The 16905-nt window shown below is 38.8% G+C and overlaps 1 protein-coding gene across 15 annotated transcripts in view; it reads left to right on the top strand.

Annotated features, from left to right (window-relative positions):
• The first annotated feature begins 202 nt into the window (after window positions 1-202).
• PCLO (piccolo presynaptic cytomatrix protein) overlaps window positions 203-16905 on the top strand; it is a 386717-nt gene continuing 370014 nt past the window's right edge. For all 15 annotated transcript variants that reach the window (XR_011437785.1, XR_011437786.1, XR_011437781.1 and 12 more), the window contains exons 1-2: window positions 203-885; window positions 6897-8694. Coding sequence is in view for 7 of the 15 variants with exons in the window: in XM_070264476.1 (XP_070120577.1) it covers window positions 632-885; window positions 6897-8694 (2052 nt within the window). In the remaining 8 variants the exon portion in view is untranslated. The remainder of the gene's footprint in view (window positions 886-6896; window positions 8695-16905) is intronic.

The raw sequence follows: 16905 nt of genomic DNA, 5'->3' as shown, positions 1-16905 counted from the left end.
CCTCCAGCCCCTCCCCGCCCCGCCCCGCCCCGCTTGAATGTAGTCCACGAGCACTCATCTTAGGGCATCTCGCAATACGCCTGAAAGAAACGTCGCTGTTTCCTCTCGCTTTTTAGCTGTGCTCTCGCTGGGCTCCTTTAAATCGGTGCTGTGTGTGAGAGAGAGAGAGAGAGAGAGAGAGAGGAAGGATCCAGAGCGACGCAGACCGGAGTGGGCGAGGGCGCGGGCGCGGGCGCGGGCGCGGACATCACCTGTTCCAAGAAGGGCATGCGCACTGAGAGGGCGCGGGCCAGGAGGCGGGGCGCGGTGGGAGGGGCGGACGGCGCCCGCCTGGCACTGCTCAGATCTGCTTTTCTCCGGCTCGGGGCACTGAGGCGGCGTCGGGGAGTTGTCTTCTGCAAAGGTTGCCTGGCGTTGTCCAACATGGAGGAAGCGCCGGCCGCGGGCGTCACCTGCGAGCTGGACTAATTCCCGCCTGGCGTTCCGGGCGGCCGTGCCCGATCCAAGCCCAGGGACTCCGCCGCCTGCACGCCCCGCGGCGGACCCCGGCTCCGGTTGCTCCTGGCGCCGCAGCCCTCCCAACGGGGACGCAGCGCAAGGAGGGATCGCGGCGGCCCCGTCTCCCTGAGCCATGGGCAACGAGGCGAGCCTGGAAGGGGACGGGCTCCCGGAAGGGCTGGCGGCGGCGGGAGCCGCCGCTGGCGGAGGAGGGGCTGGCGGGGCGGGGAGCCCCTTGCACACCGTGATCCCGGCTAGCATGGAGGCGGATCTGAGCCAGCTGAGCGAAGAGGAGAGGAGACAGATCGCTGCTGTCATGTCAAGGGCGCAGGGGCTGCCCAAGGGAAGCGTTCCCCCGGCCGCTGCGGAGCCGCCTTCCATGCACAGGCACGCACAGCATGATGTATATGTCCGCGCATATATGTACAGCTTCCCCTGCACATATGTTCCAGTCCGTATGTGCCAGCACAGCAGTACATATATGTCGCCTCCGTTCATTTTATTCTTTCTAATAGGGTGGCGATAAAGAGATCATAAGCCTTCTAATGGGCAGAATAAAAATGATGCATTGTAGAGTTTCTGGTGGGATAGTCAAGGGTTGCATTCTTGGAACTGTGATTTTAGGTTGTGATTTTTGGCCTTTTGGAACCTTTTCCCTCTAGGATGGCCGGGAGAGACGCCCTCCAGTGTTTTGCTAATCTAGAAATCTTCCATTAATACAGAAAGAACGTGTTGGGAAATGGATAGAGCTCGGTGGTTTCCTGTCTCTCTTTAAACCTCCTCAGTCATTTGGGGTCTTTTTCTCCGTGAATGAAGTCTAAATATTTCTGTAAAAATACCTTTAATTCCCTTCGCGCTTATTTGTCCTTCCTTCACACCCTACCCCCAGAGGAGAACAGGAGCTGTTTAGGTAGAAGTGATTCTACCTAATGAATACACCTTTTATAGTCAATGAGGGACCCTAAAATATATTGTGGCATTAAGTAGATGGTTTGGTCACAGCAGAACAGGTGCGGTACATGTGTTTCTGAATTAGCATATGCTGTTTTTTTAAACCACTGCCCTTTATATGCAGAAGTGTCTTACAGTTTATGGAAGAACTTGTGAATCTGTGTTATCTTAAAATAGTTTCCAATACATACTTTTAAAGACAAAGCAAATAAATGACAACTTGCACAGGCAATTGAGAGCTAATCTGTAATATTTGCATATTCATTTCCTCTCTAGCTCTCCATTTTCTTCTTCCTAATAAATTAGTTGTTTTCTAATTAGAGTACTGAGGGTATAATCATTGTGCCTGCCCTGCCTTTATTATTGTAAATAAACCCTTGGCCCTCCCTTAGAGAACAGTTCTCTGTCTATGGTCCTGAAACCACTCCTACTGGATGATATCTGAAAGGAAACCTACAGTTTTCTTTTGAGATATTGCAAACACGAAAGAATCTGGATATATAGGTGTAGATTCTTATCGTCTACTTCATAAAATGAAAACATTTAAACTTAAGAACTGTTACGTAAGTATATGCGTATAATTTTGTCAAATAGTTATAATATTAAATTTAATATAGGAGAAATGTAAAATATTTTATGGATAGTGACAATATTTTTCATGTAAAATCTTAAATGCATAAAATCTGTCTGGTAAAAACTCTATTTCCTTGGAGTGAAACACCATTACTAGTAAAAACTAGCTCCTTTAAATTGAATATGTTGCTCTTTATTTTTAAACGAGTAATATATTGGGCTATTTCTTTGGTATAAAGCTTTTTTATCTATTACCTTAAGTAGTACAGCTTATGATATGTACTTTTTTTCGCTACTGGTGAAAACTCGATTTCGAAAAAGTGTTAAATGTTGATATACCAGATTTTCATAGGATAATAACCAGGTATAATATTTTTATTAGCCTTTTAGAAATGTATACTAGCTCTTCTGCAATTTTTCCTAAGAGGCACAAGCAACAGGTTTAGCATGTTGGTTACAAATACCAAGAAAAATGTGAGCTTTGATTTTTAAATTCCTAACTTCTGTTCAGAGGGCGGCTGAAAAATGTTGTTTCAGCCTGTAAAACCACGGTGTTTTATGCAGTATTTCTATCTGATAACATACTTTTAAAGCTTTCCATTGATAATTTTGTCAATGGTAGAATTCTTATTAATAGGTAATTTGTAGCCAAAGCAGTTGTTGGTCAAAGTTTCATCCAGTTATATATAAATAATACATTTCTGATTTTTGCAACCTGCTTATGTTTTACTGAAAGATTTCTAGAAAATGTACTTAAGTTTTGGAAAGTTATTATCCTCGTATGTGATAACCAAAGAAATACATGGTTTACCATTTAGATTTTAAGAAATACTTTAGTTTAAATATATATAAGAAAGTATATCCAAATTATCTGAAGTTTTAAGAGATTAAGCGGTGTGAATTAGATATGGTGGGGCTTGATTTTTTTTTTTTTTTAAGAGATAAGACTTGAGAGACCTAGGTTCTTATCCTATTAATTTTAACTGACTGGTGGCAGATTATATGTGCTTCTCAGCCATATGTGCCTCAGTCTCCTTTCCTCTAAATAAGGTAAGTGATACTTGTCTTACCTATCTTGTAGAGTAATTTTGAGGCTCAATTAAAAATTGAAATGAAAATTGATCAATTCAAAATTAACAGGGACATGTTTGTTTGAATTTTAATTTGAAGGAACCCTATAAAGAAGAGTAGTAACAATATCAGCAGTGAATGGCACTGGCAGTGATGGCTACAGACAAGTTGTATGTTGACTTATTCATCGTTATGAGTTATGTTGATGTATCTGTATTCTTTTACATATGAAGAAGTCAGTGCAATGTTATGGAAAGCCTGCCCTCCACCCCCCACATCCCTCCTGGGAAACAGGACACCAGATTTCTGTGACTAACTAGTGTGATAACCTTGAATTAATTCTCTTAGCTTCTTTAAGTCCTGGTAGCCTCTGCAGTATAAAAATGAATACATATTCCTAAAGTTGCTTGTATTTCTAATATTACAAAATTTTATGTGACTCAGCACTGTCAAGTTAAGTGTCATTGCCTGTTTAAAAACATATTTCAGTATTCCAACTGTTTTTACATTCTTACACTTGAATAAATGTTTACCTCAATTGTAGCTGAAACATTTTTTTCTGCTACACTATGAAAGAAAAATTCTAGTCTGGGGCTGACAATAGTAAAATGAAAAGGGAGGTTGTATAAAACATGGGTAGTTACAAGCTAGAAGTTACTGCTCGTGGCTTTTTGATTCATTGTCGGCCCAGGGAAATGCAATTTTATTACTTCTACTCATTCTGTTTTCAGCTACAGATATGTCATATGAGAAGGGCTTTACTGAAAAACACTTCTGATTAGTAGAGTATTTTAGATGAATTCTGACTGAATCAGTGATTTTCTTTAGCATTCTTTAGGGCCTCCCATACTGGGTAGACACCTCCACAACTGTTTTTCTTCCTAGAGCAACAGGCCAAGTCCAGATTCTAAAATGAATGTGGAAGGTTTCCATTTGTATCTCAGAAAGCCTGTAGAAGAATTTGAAGTGAAAAGAATTCAAGAAACATTAACGTAGAGTAAAACAAAAACCTGATATATTCTTTCATTCCTTCACTTGTTGTTATTCATTCATTCATCAAACAGTGATGTTCATCTACTAGTTACCAGGTTTGGTTCTAGTGATGTAAAGATGAGTGAAACATTCTCTCTCTAGGAGTTCACAGTCTAGTATAGAAGACACAGATTGCATTTTAGTCATTTTCTTTTTGAACAGAACAGCTGTTATACCAAATAAAAATTCACCAAAAGACCATAGTTAGTGAAAATATCTTTATATTTTCGGTCAGTAGTAAGCCTATATCTTTTCTTAATGATTGTCTTTCTGTTTCTCACTTCCAGATCTCCATGTTTTACATTTTATTTACATAATTATAGCAACTAAAACTAAGTTTAAATTGTAGGGGTCTTTATAGCTATGTAGGTATTTTAATCACAGGGGATTCTATAATATAATACAACTTATATTTATAGGGAGTACATGCAATTATAATTTCGCATGCAAGCAGCTTGCCTAAATTTCTTTGTTTATTATTATCACAAATATTTGATATTCACAGTTTTTTTAAATTTTGTACGTATGTTGGTAGGTGAAATACTATCATAAAAACAGAATAGAAATAGAATAATGCGAAGATCTGAACGGTGGAACTTTTTGGAAATGATCTTTTTTAGATTGTCTGCTGTGGCTCTTCTAGCTTCACATGGAGGAGAGTACATAGGGCTATAAAGAAACATTCAAAATTATTTGCCCCAAATGGAGATAGGTAGCAATGCATTTTAAAAGATACCTTAGAACTGTTGTTAGGGTAATGATTTTAGTTCCTTGTTTAAGAAAAGACTTCAGAGACATGATAATGTCTAAAGTTTTTGTAACTTTTTTCCTGGAGGAAATTGCCAGAACTAAGACTTCTATTTATTCACCTTTTTTAGAAAATCATTTTGTGCATACGTTGTCATTTTATGGATTATTTTATTTCTGACCCTGGCTATTCAGAAATAATGCTTCTTTTTTTCTTTCTGCTATGGCTTACATCTTGATGTATACTCAAATTTCTGTGTCATTAGGGGAATTTCAAAAACTTAATTCATATTGAGTACTAAATGATCTGAAATTTAAAATTTATGGTCTGGTTTGTTAGCAGGTATATTTTGAGAGAACAAATTAAAACCTATAGAACTTCATTGTGATCATCTCGTATTTTAAATGCTACTGAATCACTGTTTCTTTCCCCTTTTTTCTTTTAATTAAAAGGAAATAATTTTTTTCCAAAATTAAAAAGCAATATATATCAAACAAAATACTTATAATTTTATTTTTTTCATAATTCTAATGCAGCATGTTCTTATTAGTTGCAACTTTATCAATAAAGAATGGCTTATTTAAAAAATTAATATGCTTGATGTTTGGGTAAAAGTATGTATAAGAAAAAACTATTTTAATTCTTTAACCATAGTCATTTAAAATTGATCACATTTCCAAAACTATTTCAAAAGATCCATCATATTTGTCTATGAATTAAAAGAAATCTTGCAAATTAATTACTTGTTACATTTTTAAATCAACATCAAAAATAAATAATATTACTAATAATCTAACAATGGCAATAGTAAATGCTATAGAAAACATTCAGTACAGAGGCCATTATGTATTTTCTTCATCCGAGGAAAGTAACAATACTTTTCAAAAGTGGGGTCACAATCGGCTTATTGCTGTTTGTGTACCAGGCTATATCTCAAGATGCTTTAAATATCTATTGTGACTTTGCATACAGATCTCAGATTAAGAATTAGTTATTGGAAAAATAATTAAATGATATGATACTATTCTTTCATAATAAAGATGCAATTATTTCTGGAAAATTTCCAATTAATCAGAGTAGGAATTCTCATTCTGTAAAATTTAGTAAGGATAATATTTGATGGATAGTACCGTTTTAGACGGAATGGGTAAAATTGAATAGATTCTCAACTTTCTCAGAGTCCTTGGAAAGACATCATGTAACCTCCTTTACTAGACATTCCCCTGATGTCCGGTTGTATGCCTTATGTAACTAATGTAAATTCTCATAATCAAGTAAAAAACAAACAAACAAACAAAATAGTCGCAGCAAACTCCCACGTTTTAAAGTGAATATTTTTATTTTTTAGTGATGCTGGTATTTGGGAGACTAACAACATGCTTTGACCATAACTTTTGATCAAAAAGGATATACTGGGGCTGGCTCCGTGGCCCAGTGGTTAAGTTCGAGCTCTCCGCTGCAGGCAGCCCAGTGTTTTGTTGGTTCGAATCCTGGGCGCGGACATGGCACTGCCCATCAAACCACGCTGAGGCAGCATCCCACATGCCACAACTAGAAGGACCCACAACAAAAAATATACAACTATGTACCAGGGGGCTTTGGGGAGAAAAAGGAAAAAAAAAAAAAGAATATACCCTGTGAACATGAATGTACTGGGACATAGTGTTGTGTTGAGTTAATATATCTAATTAGGATTTAAGTATGGTCAGATTCTATTAAATGTAAATGCAAATTATTTTTATTGTAAGAACTTTCGAACTAGGTATCTTAATTTTTCATTCCTCATAGTAGCAAGTACTGTTTTTCCCCCCTTTTTTCACCTCCTTGTTGAAAATCTCTACACATTTAAAGAAAGGAACAGAGACGTTAAAAAGTTTTATGATCATTTACAGGATGTTGCAAAAATGGATTCTAGTTGTATTTACACATAATTTTGAGGGTGTAAGAAAGTAATAGGTTTTTAATATTATTTTGAGTTGGGATCATTTCCATTATTTTCACTTCTTTTTGTTTCACTCTCTAGGAAACAAGAGTTGGATAGTAGTCATCCTCCAAAGCAACCAGGAAAACTGCCGGACCCTGGGCGTCCAGCTCAGCCTGGTCTCAGTAAAAGCAGAACTACAGACACTCTGAGGTCAGAGCAGAAATTGCCTGGAAGGAGTCCTTCCACTATTAGCTTGAAAGAATCAAAGTCCAGAACTGATTTTAAGGAAGAGCACAAATCTAGTATGATGCCTGGCTTCCTCTCAGAGGTTAACCCTTTAAGTGCTGTCTCCTCTGTTGTAAATAAATTCAGTCCTTTTGATTTGATAACAGACTCTGATGCCTCCCAGGAAGAAACTACCAAGAAACAAAAAATAGCTCAGAAGGAACAAGGAAAACCTGAAGGAATTGTAAAGCCTCCACAACAACAGTCACCCAAGCCAATTCCTAAGCAGCAAGGACCCGTGAGGGCCCCACTTCAACACGATGGCTCTCTCAAATCAGTATCTTCTCAGCAACCAGAAAAAATTAAATCACAACCTCCAGGGACAGAAAAGCCAATTCAGGGGCTTACCCAGTCTCCTCAGACAGACCAGGCCAAATTGCCACTTCAAAGAGATGCAGCGAGGCCTCAGACTAAACAGTCAGACACAGTAAGAGGAGAATCAGTTAAAGCCTCAGTACAAAGTCCATTCAAACCAACACTTCAGCAAGCAAGTCCTGCGAAACCTCCAGCCCAGCAGCCTGGACCTGAAAAACTTTCCACGCCACAGCCTGGGCCTGCAAAGCCCTCAACTCAGCAACCAGGGCCAACAAAGGCCCCAGCTCAACCGCCAGGTCCAGCAAAGCCCTCACCTACACAGCCTGCAGCAAAACTCCCAGCCCAACCACCAGCAACAACAAAGCCTGCAACTCAGCAGCCCAGGCCCAAGTCTCCAGCTCAGCCTCCTGGGCCTGCAAAGTCTCCAGCTCAGCAGGTTGGGCCCGGAAAGACTCCAGCTCAGCAGCCTGATCCAACAAAGCCCCCTCCTCAACAGCCTGGCCCAGCAAAGGCCCCTCCTCAACAGCCTGGCCCAGCAAAGGCCGCTTCTCAACAGCCTGGCCCAGCAAAGCCCCCTCCTCAACAGCCTGGCCCAGCAAAGCCCGCTCCTCAACAGCCTGGCCCAGCAAAGCCCCCTCCTCAACAGCCTGGCCCAGCAAAGCCTGCTTCTCAACAGCCTGGCCCAGCAAAGCCCCCTCCTCAACAGCCTGGCCCAGCAAAGGCCCCTCCTCAACAGCCTGGCCCAGCAAAGCCCCCTCCTGAACAGCCTGGCCCAGTGAAGGCCCCTCCTCAACAGCCTGGCCCAGCAAAGGCCCCTCCTCAACAGCCTGGCCCAGCAAAGCCCGCTCCTCAACAGCCTGGCCCAGCAAAGCCCCCTCCTCAACAGCCTGGCCCAGCAAAGCCCCCTCCTCAACAGCCTGGCCCAGTAAAGGCCCCTCCTCAACAGCCTGGCCCAGCAAAGCCCCCTCCTCAACAGCCTGGCCCAGCAAAGCCCGCTCCTCAACAGCCTGGCCCAGCAAAGCCCACTCCTCAACAGCCTGGCCCAGCAAAGGTCTCAGATCAGCAAGCTATAAAACCGGTAAGCCGAACAGGAGCTGGGAAACCTCTGCAGCCACCGACTTCTCCATCTGCAGTACAGACTCCAGTACAAGGCCTCCCTAAAACCATCTGTCCTCTTTGCAACACCACTGAACTTCTGTTGCATGTTCCAGAAAAGGCCAATTTTAACACATGCACTGAGTGTCAAACTACTGTCTGTAGCCTCTGTGGTTTTAATCCCAATCCTCATTTAACCGAGGTGAGTAGATTTATTCAGTGTGTCTGAACTCTTAAACTATATCATCGTCTTCTACGAATGGTGCTTAGTTTATAGCTGATATGCCAGCATAACATTGTTTTTCTCCGGTTCTTTCCTTCTTTCCCTCCTTCCTTCCTTTTTTCTTCTCTGCCAATTGTAAATTAGAATTTTTTAAAACAGTTTCTCCAATAATAAGCCCAAAATATTGCCATGGTTTCTGATATATTTGGCAGATAAAGTAAATATGAGTTGATTGAAAGATGCAGAGCATTTACTCATTGCACTCTGTGTAAGATCCACGCTATTTATGGTGTACTAAATGTTGATATTACTTTAACTTTTAAATTCTTATTCCTCCCTACCAAAATTCTGATACTCTTAACTGGGATCATATTTGTGGTGGGGAAAAAAGTAGACAGTGTTTTCAAATTCTAAATACAATTTTAATCTAAAATTGAACACACTTTTTCAAACTGCACGGGCCTCTTTCCCTGCGAGTGATTTTAGTATCCCCTGTGAGAGCATGCTTTCCTCATTCATTGAGAGTCATTAATAACAGCGTAAGTCAGTTCGTAGACAGAAGAAGTCATTAGCGCAGGTTCAGCACTGATGGGTGTCTTCTCAAAAGAAGCTCAGAGTCTGTCTCCATGTCTTTGGGTAAGCCTTTCTGACATAACAGATCATAGAGGGGCCAGTAGTAACAAAAATGAATTCAAGGTTGTTTAATCTGATTGAGGATACAAAAGTAGTTCTCAGCAAGTCAGCACTTAATGTTAATGTTAACTCAGCACTTAAAGGCCCTGAATAAAATAGCATTTTAATAGGTAGAGATTTGGGGACATTTGAGGAGAAGGGACAAAAAGGACAAGAGAGCAGAAAAACTCAGAAATTCTCTGGAGTTAAGAAATAATACAGTGAAAATGGGATAGTAATATAAATAAAGTGAGACTAAAGAGGCTTAGGGTCTAAAAGAATATATTTTTAAAAGAAATCTGGTAGCCCTTCCCCGAGGAGAAGGTCCATCTGGAGGACAGCTGTTAGAGGGCTGTATGTGCATCATGTTTGCGAACAGCCCAGGGAAGAACTGCCAGCAGGCAGTGAGGATTGCGAGATTTAAACATCTCTGAGAGAGGAGACTTGTTATGAGTGAAATCTCTGTTATGGCAATAACAACAATGATGATGATTGGTAGCTGTTACATTAGTTTGGATACTCACTGTGATGAAAAATGAAAATGATGTACATTTAAAATGTGTCAGCCTCTGGTTGTTTTCTAAAGTACCTTTTACTCTTTTAACCAGAAGTTATACCGAGTACCTTAGCTTTTGAAAGAAGCCATTCTTTAGTGATAAAATTGCAATTAATAAGAACATGCATTGAAGTTAAGGAGGAGAACAGATTATAGTTTGTTTATGTATTGGTAGCTTTTTAAATTTTAGTGAAGATATGTTTCTGCCCATAGTATACTATCTTGATAAGAATGTGCAGTAATAATGACTTCAAACAGCATGCAGTGGCAGGTGTCCCACATGTAAAGAAGAGGAAGATGCGCATGGATGTTAGCTCAAAGCCAGTCTTCCTCACCAAAAAAAGGAGGATTGGTGGCAGCTATTAGCTCAGGGCTAATCTTCCTCAAAAAAAAAAGAAAAAGTTTGTCATGTTTTCATGGCAATTTATAAGGCAGAAACATGTAGTTGGACATTCAAGCCACATATATTGTGAATACTTAACTATATGGAAGACATTTTACTACATGTTTGGTAGGATATAATGATAAACTAAAACAATGCTGATCTTAACATGATGAAAATGTACTTGGTTAGATAATCCATGCACAAGGAAATACAATATGTGGTCAAATGATAAGAGCTGTGAGAGATATGAACAAATATTGTGGCACTTCAGAGGAGGAAGTGTCATTTCTAGTGGGTAAGGTTAAGAAAAGCTTCATGGAGAAATTGGCGTTTGAGCATATATAAGGATGGATACTATTTCAACAGATAAAGGACATGAAAGGGGTAATGATTTGGTCCAAGACCTAGAGCCACAATAATGCAGAGTGTATTTAGGAGTCAGGGATAAATCTAGGTTGGCTGAAATGGTGGGGAAGAAATCAGCAATGAGATTGGAGAGAAAATGAAGTCAGATTTTGGCCTTCCACATTTAGCAGGCAGCGATGAGTGCTCTCCTTTATGAAACTTGCCTTAATTAATCTAGTTATACAGTCATTCCTTCATTCATTTGACAAATTTGTATCAAATACCTAGTGGTGAAGCACCAATGAGTGCTATGACAGAATCAAGTATTCTTTAGGTAGGGAATCTTTCTTTAACCAGAAAATAGGGGAAATAAAAGTTGATATAAGAAAGAAAGAAAAAAAAAGTATGTATATGAAAAGTAACTTTGTGTAGGCCTTTACAGTTCACATAGTTCTTTTCTTTTTGTTTTATTAAAATAAAATTTCCAAATAATTGTATAGGCATATATTCTGTTTTCTCTGTTATACTAATGAGAAAACCGGTGATCAAGTGGTTACGATGGTTAATTTACGTGTTAGGATCACCCTAGTAGTAAGTAACCAAGTAGAACCCAAACCAAATCCATTTATTCATGATAGGAAGAGAGATAAAGAACTATGAGGTCAAAGGAAGAAACCATCACTGTCAGCAGGGATTGCCACAATGATCTTCGTGGAGTATTTGAGCGTGAATCTGGAGAATAATAAGAATTTGGACACATGTGAAAGGAGTTGAAAATGTAGGGGCAGGTAGAAGGCCTCACTAGCTAAATAAAGGAAAGCATCCCCATTATTGATCAGCTGAGCTTGGGCAAGCCATTTACACTTTCTGTAACAATGACATCATTTAAAAAAAAAAACAATGTGTTCTCAGCCAAACGCTTCGGGTTGTTAGGAGGATTAACTGAACATTTGCATGAGAAGGCATTTTTTAAATACATGAAGTGCTTTTGAAGTTGCAATATAATGCAACATGGATTTAATATTTTAAACAGACTTGACTTTTAAAGTTTACTCTCAACTTGTTTTCTACGTAGATACAATATCATAAGTTGTTGGGTTCTAAGGTAGCAATCAAAAGCCATTTGATCTACATTGTTAATAGTAACATTTCATTTTAACTTTCATATTTTCCCATAAGGAAAAGTGTAATCTGAGTTCTAAATTCTGAACTCTAGGAAGGCATCTTCCCTAAACCTGTCCACCAAATGGCCAGTGCCTCAAACTCTTGAGTTATCAGGAGGTCAGAGTTAGGAAGTTAGAGCTCTGGATAGAGGCTGAGAGCTTCTGTTTCAAGAGATAAGGCATGAAGTTTTGGGAACGCTCACCACTTCCAGACTGTTACATGTATCCATGAGAAAGTGAACTTCTCTGCAATTTTTGAAGACGACCTAACACTCTGGGTCAAATTGTCCTCAAATATTCAGATTGAATAAACAAACAGTTTTTCCATGCAAGATAGGGGCAGGGCCTGGACGTTCTTTAGTACTTTAGTTTATATGAATTTATCATTTTCAAGTTTGATGTTTATATGCAAGTAAGTCTCTATATTATTACTGTTGTAGTCTATGGGTAAAATAGAATACAGGTCTCTTGTATCACTCTCAGGAGAGTTTCTCTGATATTTTGTTACCACACATCAGAGTTATGACTATATTTGCCTATGGTCATCCTGGCTCTTAAGTGACTAAGCCTGGAGAGGAAAAGCCGGAGAGGTATCAACAAGTTTTAGGGAAGGGAACTTTTACTTTCTTAACTAAATTTGTCAGCTCTCTCCCACCCCTGTCTGGCTGACACACACACACACATCCTAGATAACCGAAATATCTGTGTGAAGAGGATGGCATTTAGATTAACTGTCCTCTCTGGTGGCTGTCAAGACATGTGCTGTTTCAAATAGACCTTAAGAATCCACTGACTCTAAGCCTAGAATTAGATGCCGAGAGGAGATTGTAGCTGTATCTCTTCTTGCTGGTCCGTTAATGGAATAAATCTCAACATTACAGGTTCTCTCTTTGGGCTTGTTTTCTGACAGAGAAACTCAACATTTGCTTTCTGAGTAGTAACAAAAGCAATTTTCGTTGTTGTTTTTGTTGATTTACTTTATTTGTTTTAATACTAGCCTGGGCAAGATAGATTTAGGGAGACATTTAAAGACTTGCCCCTAATGTCTGATAATTCTCCTGGTTCTTATGAAATTTTGTAATATATGCAATGACTTGTCATTTTTTAGAATGTTGACAATGAACCAAATATTAATGATGCAGGTGGATTTAGATTTTTTTTGCCGTATTACTTTTGGTCATTATGGCCCATGTATTAATCAGTCTCTTGGCTGAAACCAGATATTTTATTTAACAAAAACATGGCCATCTTTCAGGAGCTAAACAAACAAACACACACACACATACTTGCATATAAACTCTCTCCACTTATTAAAAAACAAAACAGAATGAAAAATGACTGAAATTCTTCAGGTTGGCAAAATGGCTCAACTGGCCACTTCTTTTAGGTGGCCTGCTGCTTCTTCTTTTGAGGAGAAAAAGGAAAAATAAAATCTTAAAAAAAAGGAATTATAGTAGGAACGAATAGGACAAGTGAACAAGTGGGAAGAAAGTAAGAACCCAACAGATTTTTTTATACAAGGACAGGATGAAAACATGATTGAAGAAAATTTATTCAACAGTTAATGTGAATAGTATGAACATGAGCAAATATAAATTCTTAACATTATGTTTGTTCTTTTGATGTTCCATTCTTCCAAATACTATGTTATGTTGTTGAGCAGAGATTCTGTTATAAATCTTACGTAGACTTTATGTTTAAAATTTCCAGTTTGGAGCACATTGAGGGGTGAATGTTAGTCATTATGCCTTCTGGACATTTCTTTTTGAGAGGTTTACAGTTCTGTTTTGAAGCTAAATAGATTAATAATAGTTCTGAGCAGGAATGTGCTGTAATTCTGGAACCCCAGCATTTGCCAACTCACCTCATTGCTTAGATGTATCAAGTTAATTATCTGGAATTATTATTGAAGACACATTCAGAAGTCACAATTACAATTTTTTAGTAAGCAATATTTTTGATGCTGTTTTTGAAAGTGGCACCATTAATCGAAACTCTATGTGAAGTTCACAATTAAACCTTCAAATGGTACCTCTTGAAACATCTAAATAAGACATTTATGATTATCCAGCAAAGGCCTTAGCTAGGTTGTATTAATATCTTTCACAGTTCTGATACATAACAAAGGCTCAACAAAAGGGAACCCAGGGATTGGATTAAGCAGGAAGATGTGTTTTGGTAATTATATGCAGGGCTACATTAGAATACGCAGTGACCTCAGAATGAGCAGAAATACTGTCTGACCACTCTCCTACCCTCATTCATGTAGCATATTAAGTCAGAAGACTGAAGGAACAACTTTATATTTTTCTTTCATTCCTTTCCATAGAGTTAATTGAATTAAAGTAGCTTATTAAACAATTGTGTCTCTAGACCTTGAATTCTATTTATGCACTTTCTGTAAGTAAGGCGATATGTAAGGAAAGCAAAAGATGGCTATTTTTCCTTATTGGTTATATAAAATCAAGAATTTAGGAATAATTGAGCCATGACATTTATCTAATGTATTAGATTCTTTCATTTTAATTCTTGTATATTGAAGCTAAGAGTCTTTCTGGACACACTGATATAATCGTAGGCTTCCCCGGTATTATTTCTTGTATTTCTCCCGTCATTTATCAAAGGATGCGGATGATTAGCATGTAATGTTAGGGAGTGGGTACTGCTTGTGAGAGGGGACCTGTGAAGTTGTTTATGAAATATTGGTGGAAGGCTTCTTCTCTGAATCAGGCTTGGTCTTGGATATTATCAGACTTCTGTGGCATGGAGAAGAAGTGATAAGGACTAAAATCTTCTAAGGTCCTCATTCATAGCTATAGTGGAATGAAGACCCAGTCATGCAGAACTAGGGGAACCAACTATAGTATAGACATGGATACCACATGGAACTGGCCACAAGTGTCTGAGGCAATGATGGTAGTCAGCTCAGGTTCATCTCTGTTCACAGTTAAAGATAAAACGGTTGATTTTGGAAGTGAAACAAGGTAGTAATTGTCTCCAGGCAGGGAAAATATGTATTGTTAGGAGGTGGGGTAATTATGGGAGACTCCTTCAGTTTGAATCAAAATGGGGATAGATTGTCCATGGCCAGAATTATAGGGGAGGGTTCTGGGGAGAGTGGCAAACAACCAGAAAATGAAGGCAGAAGCCTGCTGTACAAGCAGGGTAAACAGTGAGGATTAGCAGAGTAAACACAGAGATGCTGTAGCTTGAAGAACACAACATTTGTAATTAATTTAATTAATCCAAACCAGCTCAAAAAATATTTGTGAACATCTATAATGCTTAAAGGTTCATTTAGACCCTGGGGGCCAGTAGAAAGACTACTGCCAGGAAGCCCTTACCTTTTGTTGCTTACAGTCTTTTGGGAACTGTACACCCGGAAATAGCAGAATTATGTAAATGCTAGCATAAGAACACTAATAAAATGATATATTTTTAATTTCTTGCAAAAAATTAACTTTATTTCAGTTTTTGGAGAAGCACTGAGGTTTGAGGGAAATAGAGTCAACCCCTTCTGTTGTTTGTTTTAAATGGGTTATATTTGGTGGACGTATAAAACATTTGAGATATGATAATGGCCAATGAGGGACAGTAGCTTTGGAAATGGGAAAGAGTGAATGGGAAATCACCTTTCATAAGCAGCCCTGACACAGACACAGTTTAGGAGTAATTGAGAATGCAGTAAAAGTATTACAGAACTTCTAATTCAGATGACTGAGAGGGCAAAGGCGCTATTACTACTTTCTACTCTCCCTAAGTGCGTTGTGAAGGAAAACTAGAAGGTGGTTCGTAGTACTGGGGCAGGTTGTGGACTTTTTCATTTTTCCAATGTATAGGAAGTTTTTTTTTTCAGTTGAATCAGGGAATTGGAAATGCTGCTGTTTTCAGTACTAGATTGTGCTGAGATAAAAATTATTTCTATTTTTAACAGATTTGGCCAGTAGAATTAAATAAAAAGGAAGCTGTTTCTAAAAAATTCTGAGAGGATGAAAAGCTTTTCATATTGTGATAGCTGTACACAGTGATTTTAACCTGTATTCTAGCAGTAAGGAGGAATATTGAGGAATCAGATGTCTTTTATGTGTTTATCAAAGTGAAGAAAATGCAGTCATTAAAAGGACAAAAGATAGGGCAGTGTAGTCTGTTCAAAAAAAGTGTCTATTTGAGCCGCCCTGTGGCCTTGTGGGTAAGTTTGGCACAGCCTGCTTCCGCGGCCCAGGTTCGGTTCCCGGGTGCAGACCTATACCACTTGTCAGTGGCCCTACTGTGGCAGTGACCCACATACAAAATAGAGGAAGATTGGCACACATGTTAGCTCAGGGCCAGTCTTCCTCAAGCAAAAAGAAGAGGATTGGCAATAGATCTTAGCTCAGGGTGAATCTTCCTCAGTAACAACAGTAACAAAAGTTTGTTAGGAGAAAAGCAAAATTCTCTTTCTATGAAGAGGCAGGGACTTGTGTCTTCTGCCTATCTTTTCCTAACTCTCCCTTGTCTGCTCTTGTGGAGACATAGTCATACACATTTTATAAACTACAGGGAAACGTTTGATTTTCATATAAGGACACTATAGAGAGCTAGCTATGCATGAAGCTCCAACGTTCACATTGCAAAGAGACTCAAAATTTCACTGATAGAACAAATGCATCCAAAGAAATTTTCAGAGGGCTGAAGGGAGAAGGAAACTAGCAGGAAGAAAGGAAAGAAGGAGTCATCACAGTATCATCATCAGATACTTATTGCATATCTATAATACCCTTGAAATTATATTATGTATTAACTTGTTTCTTATCTGACTCTTCTACTATAACGTAGTCTCAATGAGGACAGAGATTTTTGTCTCTTTTATTCAGTGATATGTGCTAAGTAGAAGCTGCTCAATAAATATTTGAATAAAGAAATGAATAGGTGAATAAATTTTGCATCTACTATGGCTGTGACACTTGTCAAAAAGAATAAGCAATTAACTATAGCGGAAGTCACTAACCCTAGGAGTTTGTAATGTAAAATGGTTAATGTGGTTGCAGATCTCGTATAACATTTTATAGGAAAAATCAATGATGAAATAT

This window comes from Equus caballus, chromosome 4 (assembly GCF_041296265.1).
Source record: "Equus caballus isolate H_3958 breed thoroughbred chromosome 4, TB-T2T, whole genome shotgun sequence".
Lineage (NCBI taxonomy): Eukaryota > Metazoa > Chordata > Mammalia > Perissodactyla > Equidae > Equus > Equus caballus.
This window is presented reverse-complemented; position numbering and strand designations above follow the sequence as displayed.